This window comes from Pelophylax lessonae (assembly GCF_965119305.1).
Source record: "Pelophylax lessonae genome assembly, chromosome: 2".
NCBI lineage: Eukaryota > Metazoa > Chordata > Amphibia > Anura > Ranidae > Pelophylax > Pelophylax lessonae.
The window spans coordinates 107,811,507-107,825,554 of NC_138769.1; the positions used below are offsets into that span (position 1 = coordinate 107,811,507).

The 14,048-nt window shown below is 42.6% G+C and overlaps 1 protein-coding gene across 1 annotated transcript in view; it reads right to left on the minus strand.

Annotated features, from left to right (window-relative positions):
• Window positions 1-2,690: 2,690 nt before the first annotated feature.
• Window positions 2,691-14,048, minus strand: part of LOC309545891 (cell cycle control protein 50C-like) — a 29,038-nt gene continuing 17,680 nt past the window's right edge. Inside the window, exons 4-7 of the mRNA XM_082245308.1 lie at window positions 12,903-12,999; window positions 12,193-12,336; window positions 5,424-5,633; window positions 2,691-3,240 (exon numbers count right to left, since the gene is read on the minus strand). Of these exons, the coding sequence (XP_082101434.1) occupies window positions 3,047-3,240; window positions 5,424-5,633; window positions 12,193-12,336; window positions 12,903-12,999 (645 nt within the window). The 3' untranslated portion in view covers window positions 2,691-3,046. The remainder of the gene's footprint in view (window positions 3,241-5,423; window positions 5,634-12,192; window positions 12,337-12,902; window positions 13,000-14,048) is intronic.

The following is a 14,048-nucleotide window of genomic DNA, read 5'->3' on the forward strand; positions in this document are numbered from 1 at the left end:
TTTTTTCTTTATTTTTATGAAAATAAAAAAAAAAAAACATCAGAAGGACATACTCCTTACATCATGGCTATTCTGTGGATAACCATTTAAAAACATTGGTCCATTTTCAAGGTCTAAAATACAGAATCTGTTTCTCACTATACATCCAGCTTTACCTTATGCTCATTACAGTGGGGAAAATAATTATTTGATCCCGTGCAGATTTTGTAAGTTTGCCCACTTACAAAAAAATCAAGGCTCTACAAGTTTTATCATAGATGTATTTTATTTTTTCCAAATTTTTTTTTTGCCAAAGCCATAGGTGTATTTTAAATGATAGAGTCAAAATATCAACCAAAAATCCAAAAAAAAAAAAATCGAACAAAACAAATACTATAAATCAGGTTTCAGTTCAGTGAGTAAAATAAGTATTTGGTCCCCAAGCAAATCCTGTACTTGGTGGAGAAACCCTTGTTGGCAAGCATAGAGGTAAGATGTTTCTTGTAGCTGGTGACCAGGTTTGCACACATCTCAGGAGGGATTTTGGACCACTCTTCTTTACAGATCTTCTCTAAATCCTTAAGGTTTCTTGCCTGTTTCTTGGCAACTCGAAGTTTCAGTTCCCTCCATACATTTTCTATAGGATTAAGGTCTGGAGACTGACTAGGCCACTCCATGACCTTAATGTGCTTCTTCTTAGGCCACTCCTTTGTTGCCTTGGCGGTATGTTTTTGGTCATTGTCATCCTTGAAGACCAATCCATGACCTATCTTCAAGTGCTCTGGTTAAGTGAAGAAGGTTCTCATCCAAGATTTTACAATACATGGCCCCATCCATTGGCCCCCTAATGCGGAAAAGTCGACAGGTACCTTTAGCAGAGAAACAGTCCCAAAGCATAATGTTTCCACCTCCATGCATGACTGTAGGGAATGGTGTTTTTAGGGTCATAGCCAGCATTTTTCTTCCTCCAAACACGGCGAGTCGAGATAATGCCAAAGAGCTTGATTTTGGTCTCTTCTAAACACAGCACTTTCTCCCAATCCTTCTCTGATTCATTTAGATGTTCATTGCCATGACTGTACATGTGCCTTCTTGAAGAGGGAGACTCGTCATGTTTGGAGGAGGAAAAATGCTGACTATGACCCTAAGGACACCATCCCTACAGTCAAGCACAGAGATGGAAACACGATGCTTCGAGGCTGTTTCTCTGCTAAAGGTACAGACCGACTTTACCATATTGAGAGGCCAATGGATGGGGCCATGTATTGTAAAATCTTGGATGAGAACTTTGTTCCTTCAGCCAGAACACTGAAGATAGGTCATGGATGGGTCTTTCACTATGATAATGACCCAAAACATACCGCCAAGGCAACAAAGAAGTGGCTCAAGAAGAGGCACATTAAGGTCATGGAGTGGCCTAGCCAGTCTCCAGACCTTAATCCTATAGAAAATTTATGAAGGGAGCTGTAATTTTGATTTGCCAAGCGATGGCCAAGAAACCTTAAGGATTTAGAGAAGATCTGTAAAAAAGAGCGGACCAAAATCCCTCCTGAGATGTGTGCAAACCTGGTAACTAACTACAAGAAACGTCTTACCTCTGTGCTTGCCAATAGTTTCTCCACCAAGTAATAAGTCATGTTTTGCTTGGGGATCAAATACCTATTTTACTCACTGAACTGCAACTCAATTTATTACATTTGTATCATGTGTTTTTTTGGATTTTTAGACAAAATGGATTTTTGGTTAATATTCTGCCTCTATCATTTAAAATACACCTATGATAAAATATTATAGACCCTTCATTTCTTTGTAAGTCTGCAAACTTACAAAATCTACAAAATCTGCAGGGGATCAAATAAATATTTACCCCACTGTACTATATGGCAGGTCCCATGGCATGTTATGCAATAAATACTGAAAATTATGCTGAAAAGGCCATTCCTAACAAAATTATTTCTAAGTGATTTTTGACAAGTTGAACCACATGCTGGTTTCATACATCTTTTGGGGACTTTATGGCGCTTTTCCACTGCATAGAACCGTACCGGCTCGGCACGCTTTTGTGCTTTTCCACTGCGGTACCGCATGGTATAGGGTCGGAACGGTTTGGTACGGTATGGTATAGGTTTGCTTTTCCACTGCATGGAACCGAACGGTACGGTACGGCTCTGAAAAAACAGTACATACTCGATTGTGGTTCCAACAGGTACCAAACTGGTACCATATCCCACAATCCTTTGCATGCAGTCACTACTAGCCACTGATTGGTCAGAGAATCACACCCACCCCGTTGTTATCCCACCCACTTAACTTTAGTACTACTTTAGTGGAAAAGCAAACCTATACCGTACCGTACCGAACCGTTCCGACACTATACCATGCGGTACCGCAGTGGAAAAGCAAACCGGGCCAAGCAGGGCCGAGTAGAGCCGAGCCGGTACTAGCCGGTACTTGCAGTGGAAAAGTGCCATTAGTGAGATAAATATTCCCCTCTCACTATAACTGATTTTGTCTGACTGCCATTACAAATGAAGGGGAAACACCTGCCTAATGGATCCTCCATGTAACTAGTAGCAATAATTCAATACAGCCTCGTTATCAGGGGTGCAGACATAAACAATTTTGAACCCATCTCACCAATTGATTCCCTAGTTAGAATATAAGCTGCAGGAATATTCAACCTTCTGGTGTCCACCCTTAATTGATTTTGGGTGTATTTTACTTTATCAAGAACCTGTAATGGGAAACTTAAGGAGCCTGCAATGCTTTTCTTTCTCTATTCTGAAATAGCTAGTTACCTGGCTGTCGTGCTCACCCTTTGGTTTCAATACTTTGAGTGAATAATTCAGAACAAATATACAGACCAGGATTTCTGCCTTCCTACTGGTTAGGAAAGTCTAACGCAGTGAAAAGCAATTAAGTCACAGATAGCCAGGTAAATACCATTTTCAGAAGGAGGTCAGCAATGGCAGCCTCCACATCTTTCTTACTGTGGGTTCCCTTAAAGTATATGTATAAAAATTGGCATCAGATAATAATTACTGGTGTTATAATTGTTCTGCACAGTTTATCTTTCAGAAAATGGCTTTTTCTTCTTTGGTCTTTGTTTCAAGTGCACAGCCAGCATGACAAATGCTGTTAGAATGATGGCAGCTCCAGTCACTGTGTATGCGATTCCCAGGAACATGTTGCTTCCTCCACACCAAGAGAGTGTAGATAGGATTGCGTATTTTCTTCCTCCAAACTTCGATACTGGAAAATCTAAGAAAGCAGGTTAAGAACATAATTTTTTCCATGCTATGCTAGTTAGTCGTTCAGAATGGAAACATTTGTTTCGTTTCGGATAGATTCGTTATGTTACTAATTTTGTTTTGTGGATTTTCCAGACTCAGCATCACCCACCACTGTAACGCTCCCTGTACCCAACATGCCCACCCCTTTACCACATAGGCATGCACATGGGGTGTGCCGGGGCACACCCTAATCAACCCCCTGTTCATCGCTCTGCCAGGACCTGCCAATTTAACTCCTGCTCTGGCTCTGCAGCTATTTAAAAAAAATCTTCCCAGGTCCCATTTTTCAGCTAAGGACCTGGGGGCAGAAAAAGGAACTATTTAACCACTTTTGGGTGCAATTAAAGTCCCGGCGGCAGCATCTTCTATAGCAATCCGATGAGGCAGGCTAGGGCTTTAATTTGTAGGCAAAAGCTGCGGAACGGAAGATTACTCCGCCTGTCCCAAAAGTGGTAGTCACCTTTTCAACCTGGTCCGTGTTGCCCAGCTCGGTTCTCAAGAGGAAAGGACACCACCAGCCCGGGGCTCTCGGGTCAGAAGAAGCACTGCACCCAGGTAAGAGAAGTCGGCCGGACCAGGTGCGGGAGGAGACAGGGTTGCCACCTGTCTTGATTCACCCCATCATGGCTCCCTGCAGCACTGATGGCATCCCTCTGTCCTCTCCTGCCAGCTGCTGCGGGGGAAAGGGAGGGGGGGGGTTGCTATGCTTCTGTTTGTGAATGAATGGTAAGCTGCTCAGCACAGAGCACTTCCCATTCATTCACTACCCAGTGCAGCTGAGCCTGCAGAGATAGGGACTGGGGAATCTCTGTCCTCAGTCCCTTTCTATGTCTCAAAATGAGATATTAGGGGTCTGCTTAGACCTCTGGTATTTTACCAAAGCCCCCAAACAAGGCTGTTAATTAATAAAATTGTAAAATTAGATTATAAAAAAAAAAACATCCACTGCTCTTCCGACACCGTCCACTGGCTTACTGACACCATCCACTGGCTTACTGACACCCTCCACTGCCCTACTGACACCCTCCACTGCCCTACTGACACCGTCCGCTTGCTTACTGACACTGCCCACTGCTCTACTGACATCGTCCACTGCTCTACTGACACCATCCACTGCCCTAACTGTCACGGTCCTCTGCTCTACTGACACCATCCACTGCTCTACTGACACCATCCACTGCTGTAACTGACACGGTCCTCTACTCTGCTGACACTGTCCACTGCCCTAGTGACACCGTCCACTGCTCTACTGACACCGTCCACTGCTCTACTGACACCATCCACTGCCCTAACTGACACGGTCCTCTGCCCTACTGACACCATCCACTGCTCTACTGACACCGTCCACTGCTCTTCTGACACCATCCACTGCCCTAACTGACACGGTCCTCTGCTCTACTGACACCATCCACTGCTCTACTGACACCGTCCACTGCTCTACTGACACCATCCACTGCTCTACTGACACCGTCCACTGCCCTACTGACACCGTCCAAAGAATAATGTTTATTTACATTGATAATCGTTTTTTTAATTAAAAAATTTTTAATACGCTTAAAATGTTTGTTTACATTTATTTATAAAAGTGTGTGTGTGTGTGTGTGTATATATATATATATATATATATATATATATATATATACACACACACGCACATGTGTTTGAGCTTTGGTTTGAGGTGCACACCCTAATGCCATAGGCTGCGCACGCCTATGCATTACCACCTTTAAGCCATCTTTAACAAATGACTAAAGTATGTAAATATCTCTTCTACTGATTCAGTAAACTGTTAATAGGCATCCCTGGTGTGGACCTCTTCTTTCCCTCGCATCTACTATACATGGGGATGTTTCCAGGAAAATAAACTCTAGGTCCTAAAGCAGAGGTGTGGAGGACTGTCAACAGGTACCAGTTAGGTCAGGATTGGGTTGCCTAACTGCGCAAGAGAGAGAATAGGATAGTTCCCCAGGGGAGCCCCGTGCCCATGGTACACTTTGAAAAAAAACAGATGGTTTGCTACCAATAATCAACAGCTAACAAGTATACATGTTCAAAGAAAGCCTGTAACTGCATGTTGGTACAGCAGCTCCCCCCCCCCCCCAGTGTATTTTTATAAAGCTTACACATAACAGTCATTTACAGAAAGGATACTATATTCTATGACGTAAGTGTAATTCCCAGCAGGGAGGCCATTTGAAAACGGTTGTACACGAGAAAGACGACGATAGAGTTTCCTGAAGGACGGGAATGCGGCCACTCTCATCCAGTTTATAAAGTCATCATTTTTGTAAGCGTTGTTATTGGGATTGAGGGGATCGAGTTCGTAAGCAGGCTTTTGCCAGTAGGGAGGCCTTGAACTTCCTGCAATGAAAGAAAAATCAATGAACCCAATATATCTATAAAAATGTACCTTGACAGATACCTTAATTTATGTTTTAGGTAAAGCAGCAGTAGGTCTCCATTACTGAGACTCTATTTCTTAATACTCCAAATGATTTTTTTTTTTATGATTTACACATTCTGCACAATAGGTTCTTGTGAAATTTTGAAGTTTAGGAAAAGCCAAAACCTTTTTATATATTTTATTGCTGTCTGTGATAGGAGTCACTTTGGATGGGGGGCCGGTGGAATCCAACTTACCTTAAAGATGTTGAGAAATCCCTCTCTCAGCTACCTAGGCCCCTCTTATGTGTAAGTCACCCTATTAGGGGCACAGGGTGACCAAGAAAATGATGGACAACTACTTAATGGACACTGAGAATGTGGTTTTGATTACTTCAAATGGGACAGTAATATTTATCCACAATATCTCTCAAGAAATCTATGATACATTAATTCCATTATATCAGATATATAGAACATTGTATGAGCTTTGCCTCATAGACTATTGTAGACCATGAAGTCTGTGACTTCTAAATAATCAAAGCATTGCTTATATGTGGATTCCAAGTACTTCAATGAAGGAGAGGGACAGTCTGCTACTGGGGTCTTCTGCTATTGTATGTTTAATAAGGTGTTCTGTGTTTATACTTAGGATAATGTGTAATGTACTTTGTTTTAGCCTTGTTGCAGTGCTGAGTTAATTAGCATGTTAATTATAACATTGTCTAGGTCTGGATTCACATTCACCTATTGTTTCTGTCCAGATGGCTAGATAATTAGCTCAGGCTAATTATGTTTCTGTATACAATTTCATCTGCATATAATAATGTAATCAGGGTCACCTGACCTGGTGTGGTATATATTGTGAGTGAGTCTGTTCAATAAATTTTCCAGATCTTTTACAAGCTAAGTTCTCAGCTAGATTTGTATGGGGCGGCTATAATATCTGAGATCTATGTTTAAGACTGGGAGGAAGTGGTATTCTGATGGAAGCACATAAGCACACTGTGGGTTGGTTCGTCACACTGTCTATATCTGGAGAGATTGACCCTATCTGTGTGTCCTGAGGACCACTGTCTCTGGTACAAAAAGGGAAAGGAAATCCAAAATGTTTGAGTTGAAACTGAAACTCCCCGTCACTATCGATCGCTCGCGTAGATGGCAGCCCTTGCTGCCCCACTTAAAAGCGATCAATAGTGACGGGAGTTCAGGGGCTAACAGGCAGCTGGGAGGGAACATTTTGTCTCCCCACTGCCTGTTTTAACACAGAAAAGGCCAAAAGACCACACCGCAAACACATGCATTGCAGAGCGATTGCAGATATTAATTACATAGTTACATAGTAGGTGAGGTTGAATAAAGACAATAGTCCATCCAGTTCAACCTGTGTAGGTGTGTGTGGCTGTAATCATCTCACATAGCCCTTAATGTCCTGATCCTTGAGATGTGTGTCTAAGAGTCTTTTGAAAGCCACCATACTTCCCGCAGAAACCACCTCTTGTGGTAGAGAATTCCACAATCTTGTAGCCCTAACCGTAAAGAACCCCCCCACGTTGCCTGAGGTTAAAACGCTTCTCCTCTAATCGCATTGTATGCCCTCATGCAATCCCTTCGACTGAACAGCTTTTTTTCTAAGCTGAGATCCCCATTGAGATATTTATAAATTGCTATCATGTCTCCCCTCAGGCGTCTCTTCTCCAGGGAGAATAAATCGAGCGATTGCAGACGCTCTTCATAGTTAAGGTCCTCCAATCCCCTAATCAGTTTAGTTGCCCTTCTCTGGACCCTCTCCAGCTCCAACACATCCCTCCTGAGGACTGGCGACCAGAACTGGACAGAATACTCCAGATGCGGTCGGACCAGAGTTTTATAAAGTGGAAGGATTATAGTCTTATCTCTGGAATACATCCCTTTATTTATGCATGCTAATATTCTGCTGGCTTTGGCAGCTGCCGCTTGACATTGCATGCTGTTGCCTAATCTATCATCAACCAAGACTCTCAGATCCTTCTCCATTTTTGATTCCCCCAAGGGTTCCCCTCCTAACGTGTATTGTGTTTTTATGTTTTTAGTCCCCAAGTGCAAAACCTTACACTTCTCCACGTTAAACCTCATGTCGTTGCCCACTCTGTTATTTTGTCCAGGTCATTCTGTAGGATATCTGCTTCATGCTGTGCGGTTATTGCTCTGGCCAATTTTGTGTCATCTGCAAAAACTGATATTGAACTACTGATCCCATCCTCAATGTTGTTTATGAATAAATTGAACAAGGTTGGTCCCAGGACAGAGCCCTGTAAGGGGACCCCGCTTACTATCTCAGACCAGTCTGAGTATGCGCTGTTTATTACCACCCTTTGGACACGCCCTCTTAGCCAGTTCCGTATCCAAGAGCAAACCCTGCTGTCGATACCTGCAGACCTTATTTTATAAATTAAGCGCTTATGGGGAACTGTATCAAACGCCTTAGCGAAATCCAGGTACACCACATCCACTGGTCTGCCTCTATCTAGCTCACAGCTCACCTCCTCGTAGAATGTTAAGAGATTGGTTTGACAAGAACGCCCATTTGTAAACCCGTGCTGATTACTGCTGATGATGTTGTCGTCTTTAGCAAACTCTACGATATAGTCCCTTATCATCCCCTCCCGAAGTTTACATACTATTGATGTCAAACTGACAGGCCTATAATTTCCCGGGATATGCCTCTGCCCCTTTTTAAATATCGGAATCACGTTAGCTTTCCTCCAATCCCCTGGTACATCTCCTGTCCTAATACTGTCAGCAAAGATCAGGAACAGTGGTCTAGATATAACCTTACTGAGTTCCTTGAGTACTCTCGGATGTACGCCATCCGGGCCTGGTGATTTGTTTGTGTTAAGTTTATCCAGCCTTGCCCTGATTTCACCCTCTGTTAGCCATAGTGGCAAGTCCTGTGTATTACTACTAACAATACAGTCAAGGTCAGTGTACCCCTCCTTTTCCTGTGTAAAGACTGACAATAAAAAACCATTCAGCACGGTTGCTTTTTCAGTGTCCTCTGTAACCATCCTCCCATCATCGTTAATTATGTGTGCAATATGCTCTGCCCTAGTTAATGGGTTGCATTCACCGGCATTACTGCCTGCCAAACACTAAAGGGGATTTAATGTGTACAGCCCTAAGCCTCTGGATGTTCTTCTGTAGGTGGGCAGTAAAGCCACTGCTCAAACGCCTGTTTTAATCACCCCCCTGGTCACCTGTGTAAACAAGGCCTAGGAGAGGCTATCCCCTTACTTTATATAGATCTTCTTTTACTTATTGCTCTGTCTTTGGAACAACAACATTTTCTTTAATATTGCAATCTCAGCCTACAATTAAACACACTGTTGTAAACATGATTGCAGAACTAAATAACAAGCCAATGGTTTTGTTTGCCTTGTAGAGTAATTCATATAAAGAATCCAAAAAAGTAGACCGCACTCGGTCATACATGTGTATGGTTATGAGTAAGCGATTTAATTCGTGAAACGCGTTAACCGGGCACGTCTGTTATGTGCATTGTACTGTCTGTCTGCTACACCGAAGAAGAATAAAGGAGTTTTGATTGTTTTCATCTTATTTTCCCGAGTGCGGTCTACTTTTTTGGATTCTTCATAGCTTGGACGGCGGATCTGACCAGCACCACCCTTTGAACTAACACCTGAGCGGCTCTCTCTTTGTTGTCAATTGTCTCCGAGTAATTCATATACCCTTGTAATCCATCCATCCATGCTGTTTTATATAATAAGGCCCCTTTTACACAGGTTTTCCGATAAGGGCTGCCTGTCAGTTTTTCAGGCGGACCTGATCGGATGCTCTATGTACCCCTATGAAGCAGTGGATGTCAGCGGTGACACATCTGCTGACACCCCCTGCTCTCTGGTCTGATCCTGTCCGTGAAATCCAGATGGGTGTTAACCCTATTTTTCATCCATCTGGAGGATGGCCAGGCGGCCCATTTTCATCTGCTCTCCCATAGAGGAGAGTGGGGCTCTGTGCTGAGACAGACCTGTCATCCACCTGCTCAGCGGGGATCAGCAGATCGATTCCCCACTGAGCAAAACGGGATCCGCTGGGCGGAAAGCCCATGTAAAAGAACCCCAAAGCTGCAGATTCCCCTACCTGCACTCTTCCACACTCGTGGTGGCTGCATGCACAATAAGGATGCATTCTGTACCATATTGTGTATGGTTTTCTCACAGTGCTAGGGCAAGCCAGAACAGGTCCACACACAGCAGCAAAACTAACCCTTTTTAGAACACTTTCTCCATCTACCCCAAATTTAAATATTTTGGCTAGAGATAACCTGGGTGATGACGTCACCCATAGGCTTACTATAGGGCATCTGTTGTCATCTGTCCTTCCTGTACACTGAACCTGACCCTGGGACCTGATCAGGTGACCGAACCGTAGCACCCTCAGAATAGGTAAGTATACAGACCTTTCCTTTCACAGGGTAGGTAGAATAGACTTGAAATGGGGGTGGGAGTAGATTTTAAGTGGTTGTAAAAGCTGAAGGTTTTTTACCTTCATCCATTCTATGGATGAAGGTAAAAAACCTTCACCATGCAGCTCTCCCCCCAGCCCCCCTAATACCTACCTGAGTCAGATCCTGATCCAGCCATGTGCCTTTGGCTCCTGCTGCTGTCAATTCCAGCCAGTAAGAGGGGAGCGGGGCCGAACCCCACTCTTTTTTTCTTATGAACACACAGAGAGGGGCTCAGGAGCGAGCACGCACGAGAGCCCCCATAGCAAGTGGCTTGCTATGGGGGGACTCGGCAGGTGGAAAAGAGCCAGAAGTGATGATGGATGGACCCGAGAAGAAGAGGATCGGGGCTGCCCTGTGCAAAGCCACTGCACAGAGTAGGTAAGTATGTAATTTTTTAATTTTTATTTTTTATTCAACCCTTTATTATCACTTTAAGTATAGTTAGTGTTTGACTGAACTTCCACTTTAGGCTTGTTCTGGGTTCAGGAGTACAGAAAGTAATGCTGCTGTAATGACATAATCCACCTTTTGCAAAATGTAATAAATGCACCCACATAAATGTAAAGAAAAACCCATGTATTTATTACATTTTTGTATTCAAGCCTGCAGAGCATTACAATAACGATCAGTGTAACGTGGGTGCAATGCACAGGCATCTGCGTTGTTTACCCCCAGGTCCAGAGATATGAACCTTCTGTAATAGGTCTGAAAGAAGTATACCATGTACTACAAGTGAGACTACAAGTGATCTGTCCCACCTTCCATGAAGGCAGATGGAACTTGTAGACTTTCCATTTATAGATCCCTTTGAATGAATAATGCGTCTGTGCGAGTGGAGCCAGACACATCTGCACTAAATTCAAATATCAACAGATGTACTGTAGGTAAGTTTGGGTGGTTTGAGGGTAGAGGGATTTGATCCCAAAGGAGGACTATGCCTTTAAGCTTGAGAACCTATTCTGGAATCAGGTACAATTACCTTTCAGAGCAATGCTAAATCAGTTAAAGAGCAACTTCCCCCTACCTAGTTAATGTTGGCAATACACTAGCCTAAAAACCATTAGAAAATCTGTCATTTGGACCGTTCATTTGTTTTTTTGTCCAGTTAATTGGCACAAATAGAAAATCAGTTTTAACTTTTCAGAGCTAAAAAATCAAAGGAACAGTTTGGAAAATTCTGCATAATGAACGATAAATTGAAAGGTTAATGAGTTTTTTGCCCAAACTGTTTGCATTAGGCATGTGACAAAATGAACGAAAAACTGATTCATTTATGTCCATTTATCAAAATTTGGTCATTACACGATGGCAAAATCGTTTGCTCTCACGGCCGAGTGTTTGTTATTCCAAAACGAGTTTGAACGATTTTTTGGCTAGTGTCTGGCCAGCATAAGGCTAAGATCCATCCAAAAGTGTTTCTATAAAATAATAATAAAAAAAATACTTATTAGTTTATAGCATCCACCATTGTCTTCCCTGCAGTAGAAGATCTCCTTGTGCTGTGCCAATCGGCTTCTGTGCTGCCACCTTGCCACTTTTGTCCCAGTGGGAAGCTCTTTCTTCTTGAGTTTCATGTGCAAGCATGCCATTGGATCTTGCACATGCACAGACATGATTCATGTCACTGCCAGTTCCCAAATTCTTCAATTTTTCCAGATTAAAATCGAAAAATGCTTCATCCCTCACTGAAACACTGCCTCCTAAGATGTGTGATATGGACAATCCCTTTGTCAACCTCACCTAACAGAAGAATCAGGAAGTGGCAGGACATTATCGGTATTTACTCTGCTTAAGATAATTAAACTATCTGATATTGTGTAAATGGGAGGGACAATGTGAGGTTCCCAATTTCATGGACAAAGGTCTGCTTTCATATATAGTATAATAGAGTGCCAGGCTGAAGTTTTATTATTTATTTGATAGAAAATTCAAGGTTATGGTAACAGCTTTTCTTTGGCTTTCTCAGCTTCCCTAGGCATTCCTGAATATATTTATCCTGTGCCTCTATTAGGTGTTTTTTTTATACTTTACCTGCAAACGCCTGTATTAGGTTGTCTTGTGGTTTGGGGTTATTGAACTTCGCATTCTTATCAGACCACCATGTGTTTCCTGTCTTGAGCAGAGGGACTGGGATTTTTGTAGAAGAATCAGGATGATAGAATAGTGATATTGTGTCTGAGGACAATAAACAGTATTTGTTGAAACATGTGCAAATACTCCCAAAAAATATAGAGTGTAAAATTATCAAGTGGAGGGAGATAGAAAGAATATGGTGTGTGTACGACAGAGAGAGATGGAGATAGAGGGACTGTGAGCTGACCATTGAAATAGGTACAGGTTTCATTGGGCTAATGCCAGTAGTGTGGACTGTATCAGTATAAGAAAAACAAATATTTGTACTGATCTAAATCAGCCATTCTCAACCAGGGGTCTGTGGAATCCTAGGGTTCCTCCAGGAGTTGCTAAGGGTCCTTTGAACCACCCATCTGATGGTGCCTGCATAGTTTTGAGTCCAAACCCACTTTGCAGAGCCAGTGACATGACACCAATGTACTTTTTGGCCAACTGTAAGATTAGCATTTTGTCTATCAATGTAAGGTGGGCATTATTCCCACTGGCCCTATATAAATTAATTTTAGCAAAGGTTCCTTGAAAATTAAACATTATTTTAAGGGTTTCTCTGGGGTAAAAGGATGAGAAAGGCTGAACCAAATTTATTATCAAATCATTCTTCAGCTCACCATTAAACATGCTGTTAGCAATAGCACCACAGGGAGCCATTGGGGTTCCATTATTGTAAACTGAAAATGGGGCACAGTAGCTGAGTTTTTGGATGTTCTGAAAAAAATATATACAAAGGTCAGCTTAAAATGTCTCCATTGGCATCAAATACAAAGCAATTTTATTTTATGAAAAGCTGTATAACCACTGTGTAGGTTTTAAGGTTTTCTACCTTACTTTTATTAAATAAATTACTGAAAACTGTATATACAATATCTCACAAAAGTGAGTATGCCCCTCACATTTTTGTAAATATTTTATTGTATCTTTTTTTTATGTGACAACACCGAAGAAATGACACTTTGCTGCAATGTAAAGTAGTGAGTGTACAGCTTGTAAAACAGTGTATATTTGCTATCCTCTCAAAATAACTCAACACACAGCCATTAATGTCAAAACCGCTGGCAACCAAAGTGAGTACACTCCTAAGTGTAAATGTCCAAATTGAGCACAAAGTGTCAATATTTTGTGTGGCCACCATTATTTTCCAGCACTGCCTTAACCCACTTGGGCATGGAGTTCACCAGAGCTTCACAGGTTGCCACTGGAGTCCTCTTCCACTCCTCCATGACGACATCACGGAGCTGGTGGATGTTAGAGACCTTGCGCTCCTCCACCTTCTGTTTGAGGATGCCCCACAGATGCTCAATAGGGTTTAGGTCTGGAGAAATTCTTGGCCAGTCCATTACCTTTACCCTCAACTTCCTTAGCAAGACAGTGGTCATCTTGGAGGTGTGTTTGGGGTTGTTATCATGTTGGAATACAGCCCTGCGGCCTAGTCTACGAAGGGAGGGGATCATGTCACAGTACATGTTGGCATTCATGGTTCCCTTAATGAACTGTAGCTCCCCAGTGCCGGCAGCACTCATGCAGCCCCAGACCATGACACTTCCACCACCATGCTTGGCTGAAGGTAAGACACACTTGTCTTTGTACTCCTCACCTGGTTGCTGCTACACACACGCTTGACACCATCTGAACCAAGTAAGTTTATCTTGGTCTCATCTGACCACAGGACATGGTTCCAGTAATCCATGTCCTTAGTCTGCGTGTCTTCAGCAAACTGTTTGTAGGCTTTCTTGTGCATCATCTTTAGAAGAGGCTTC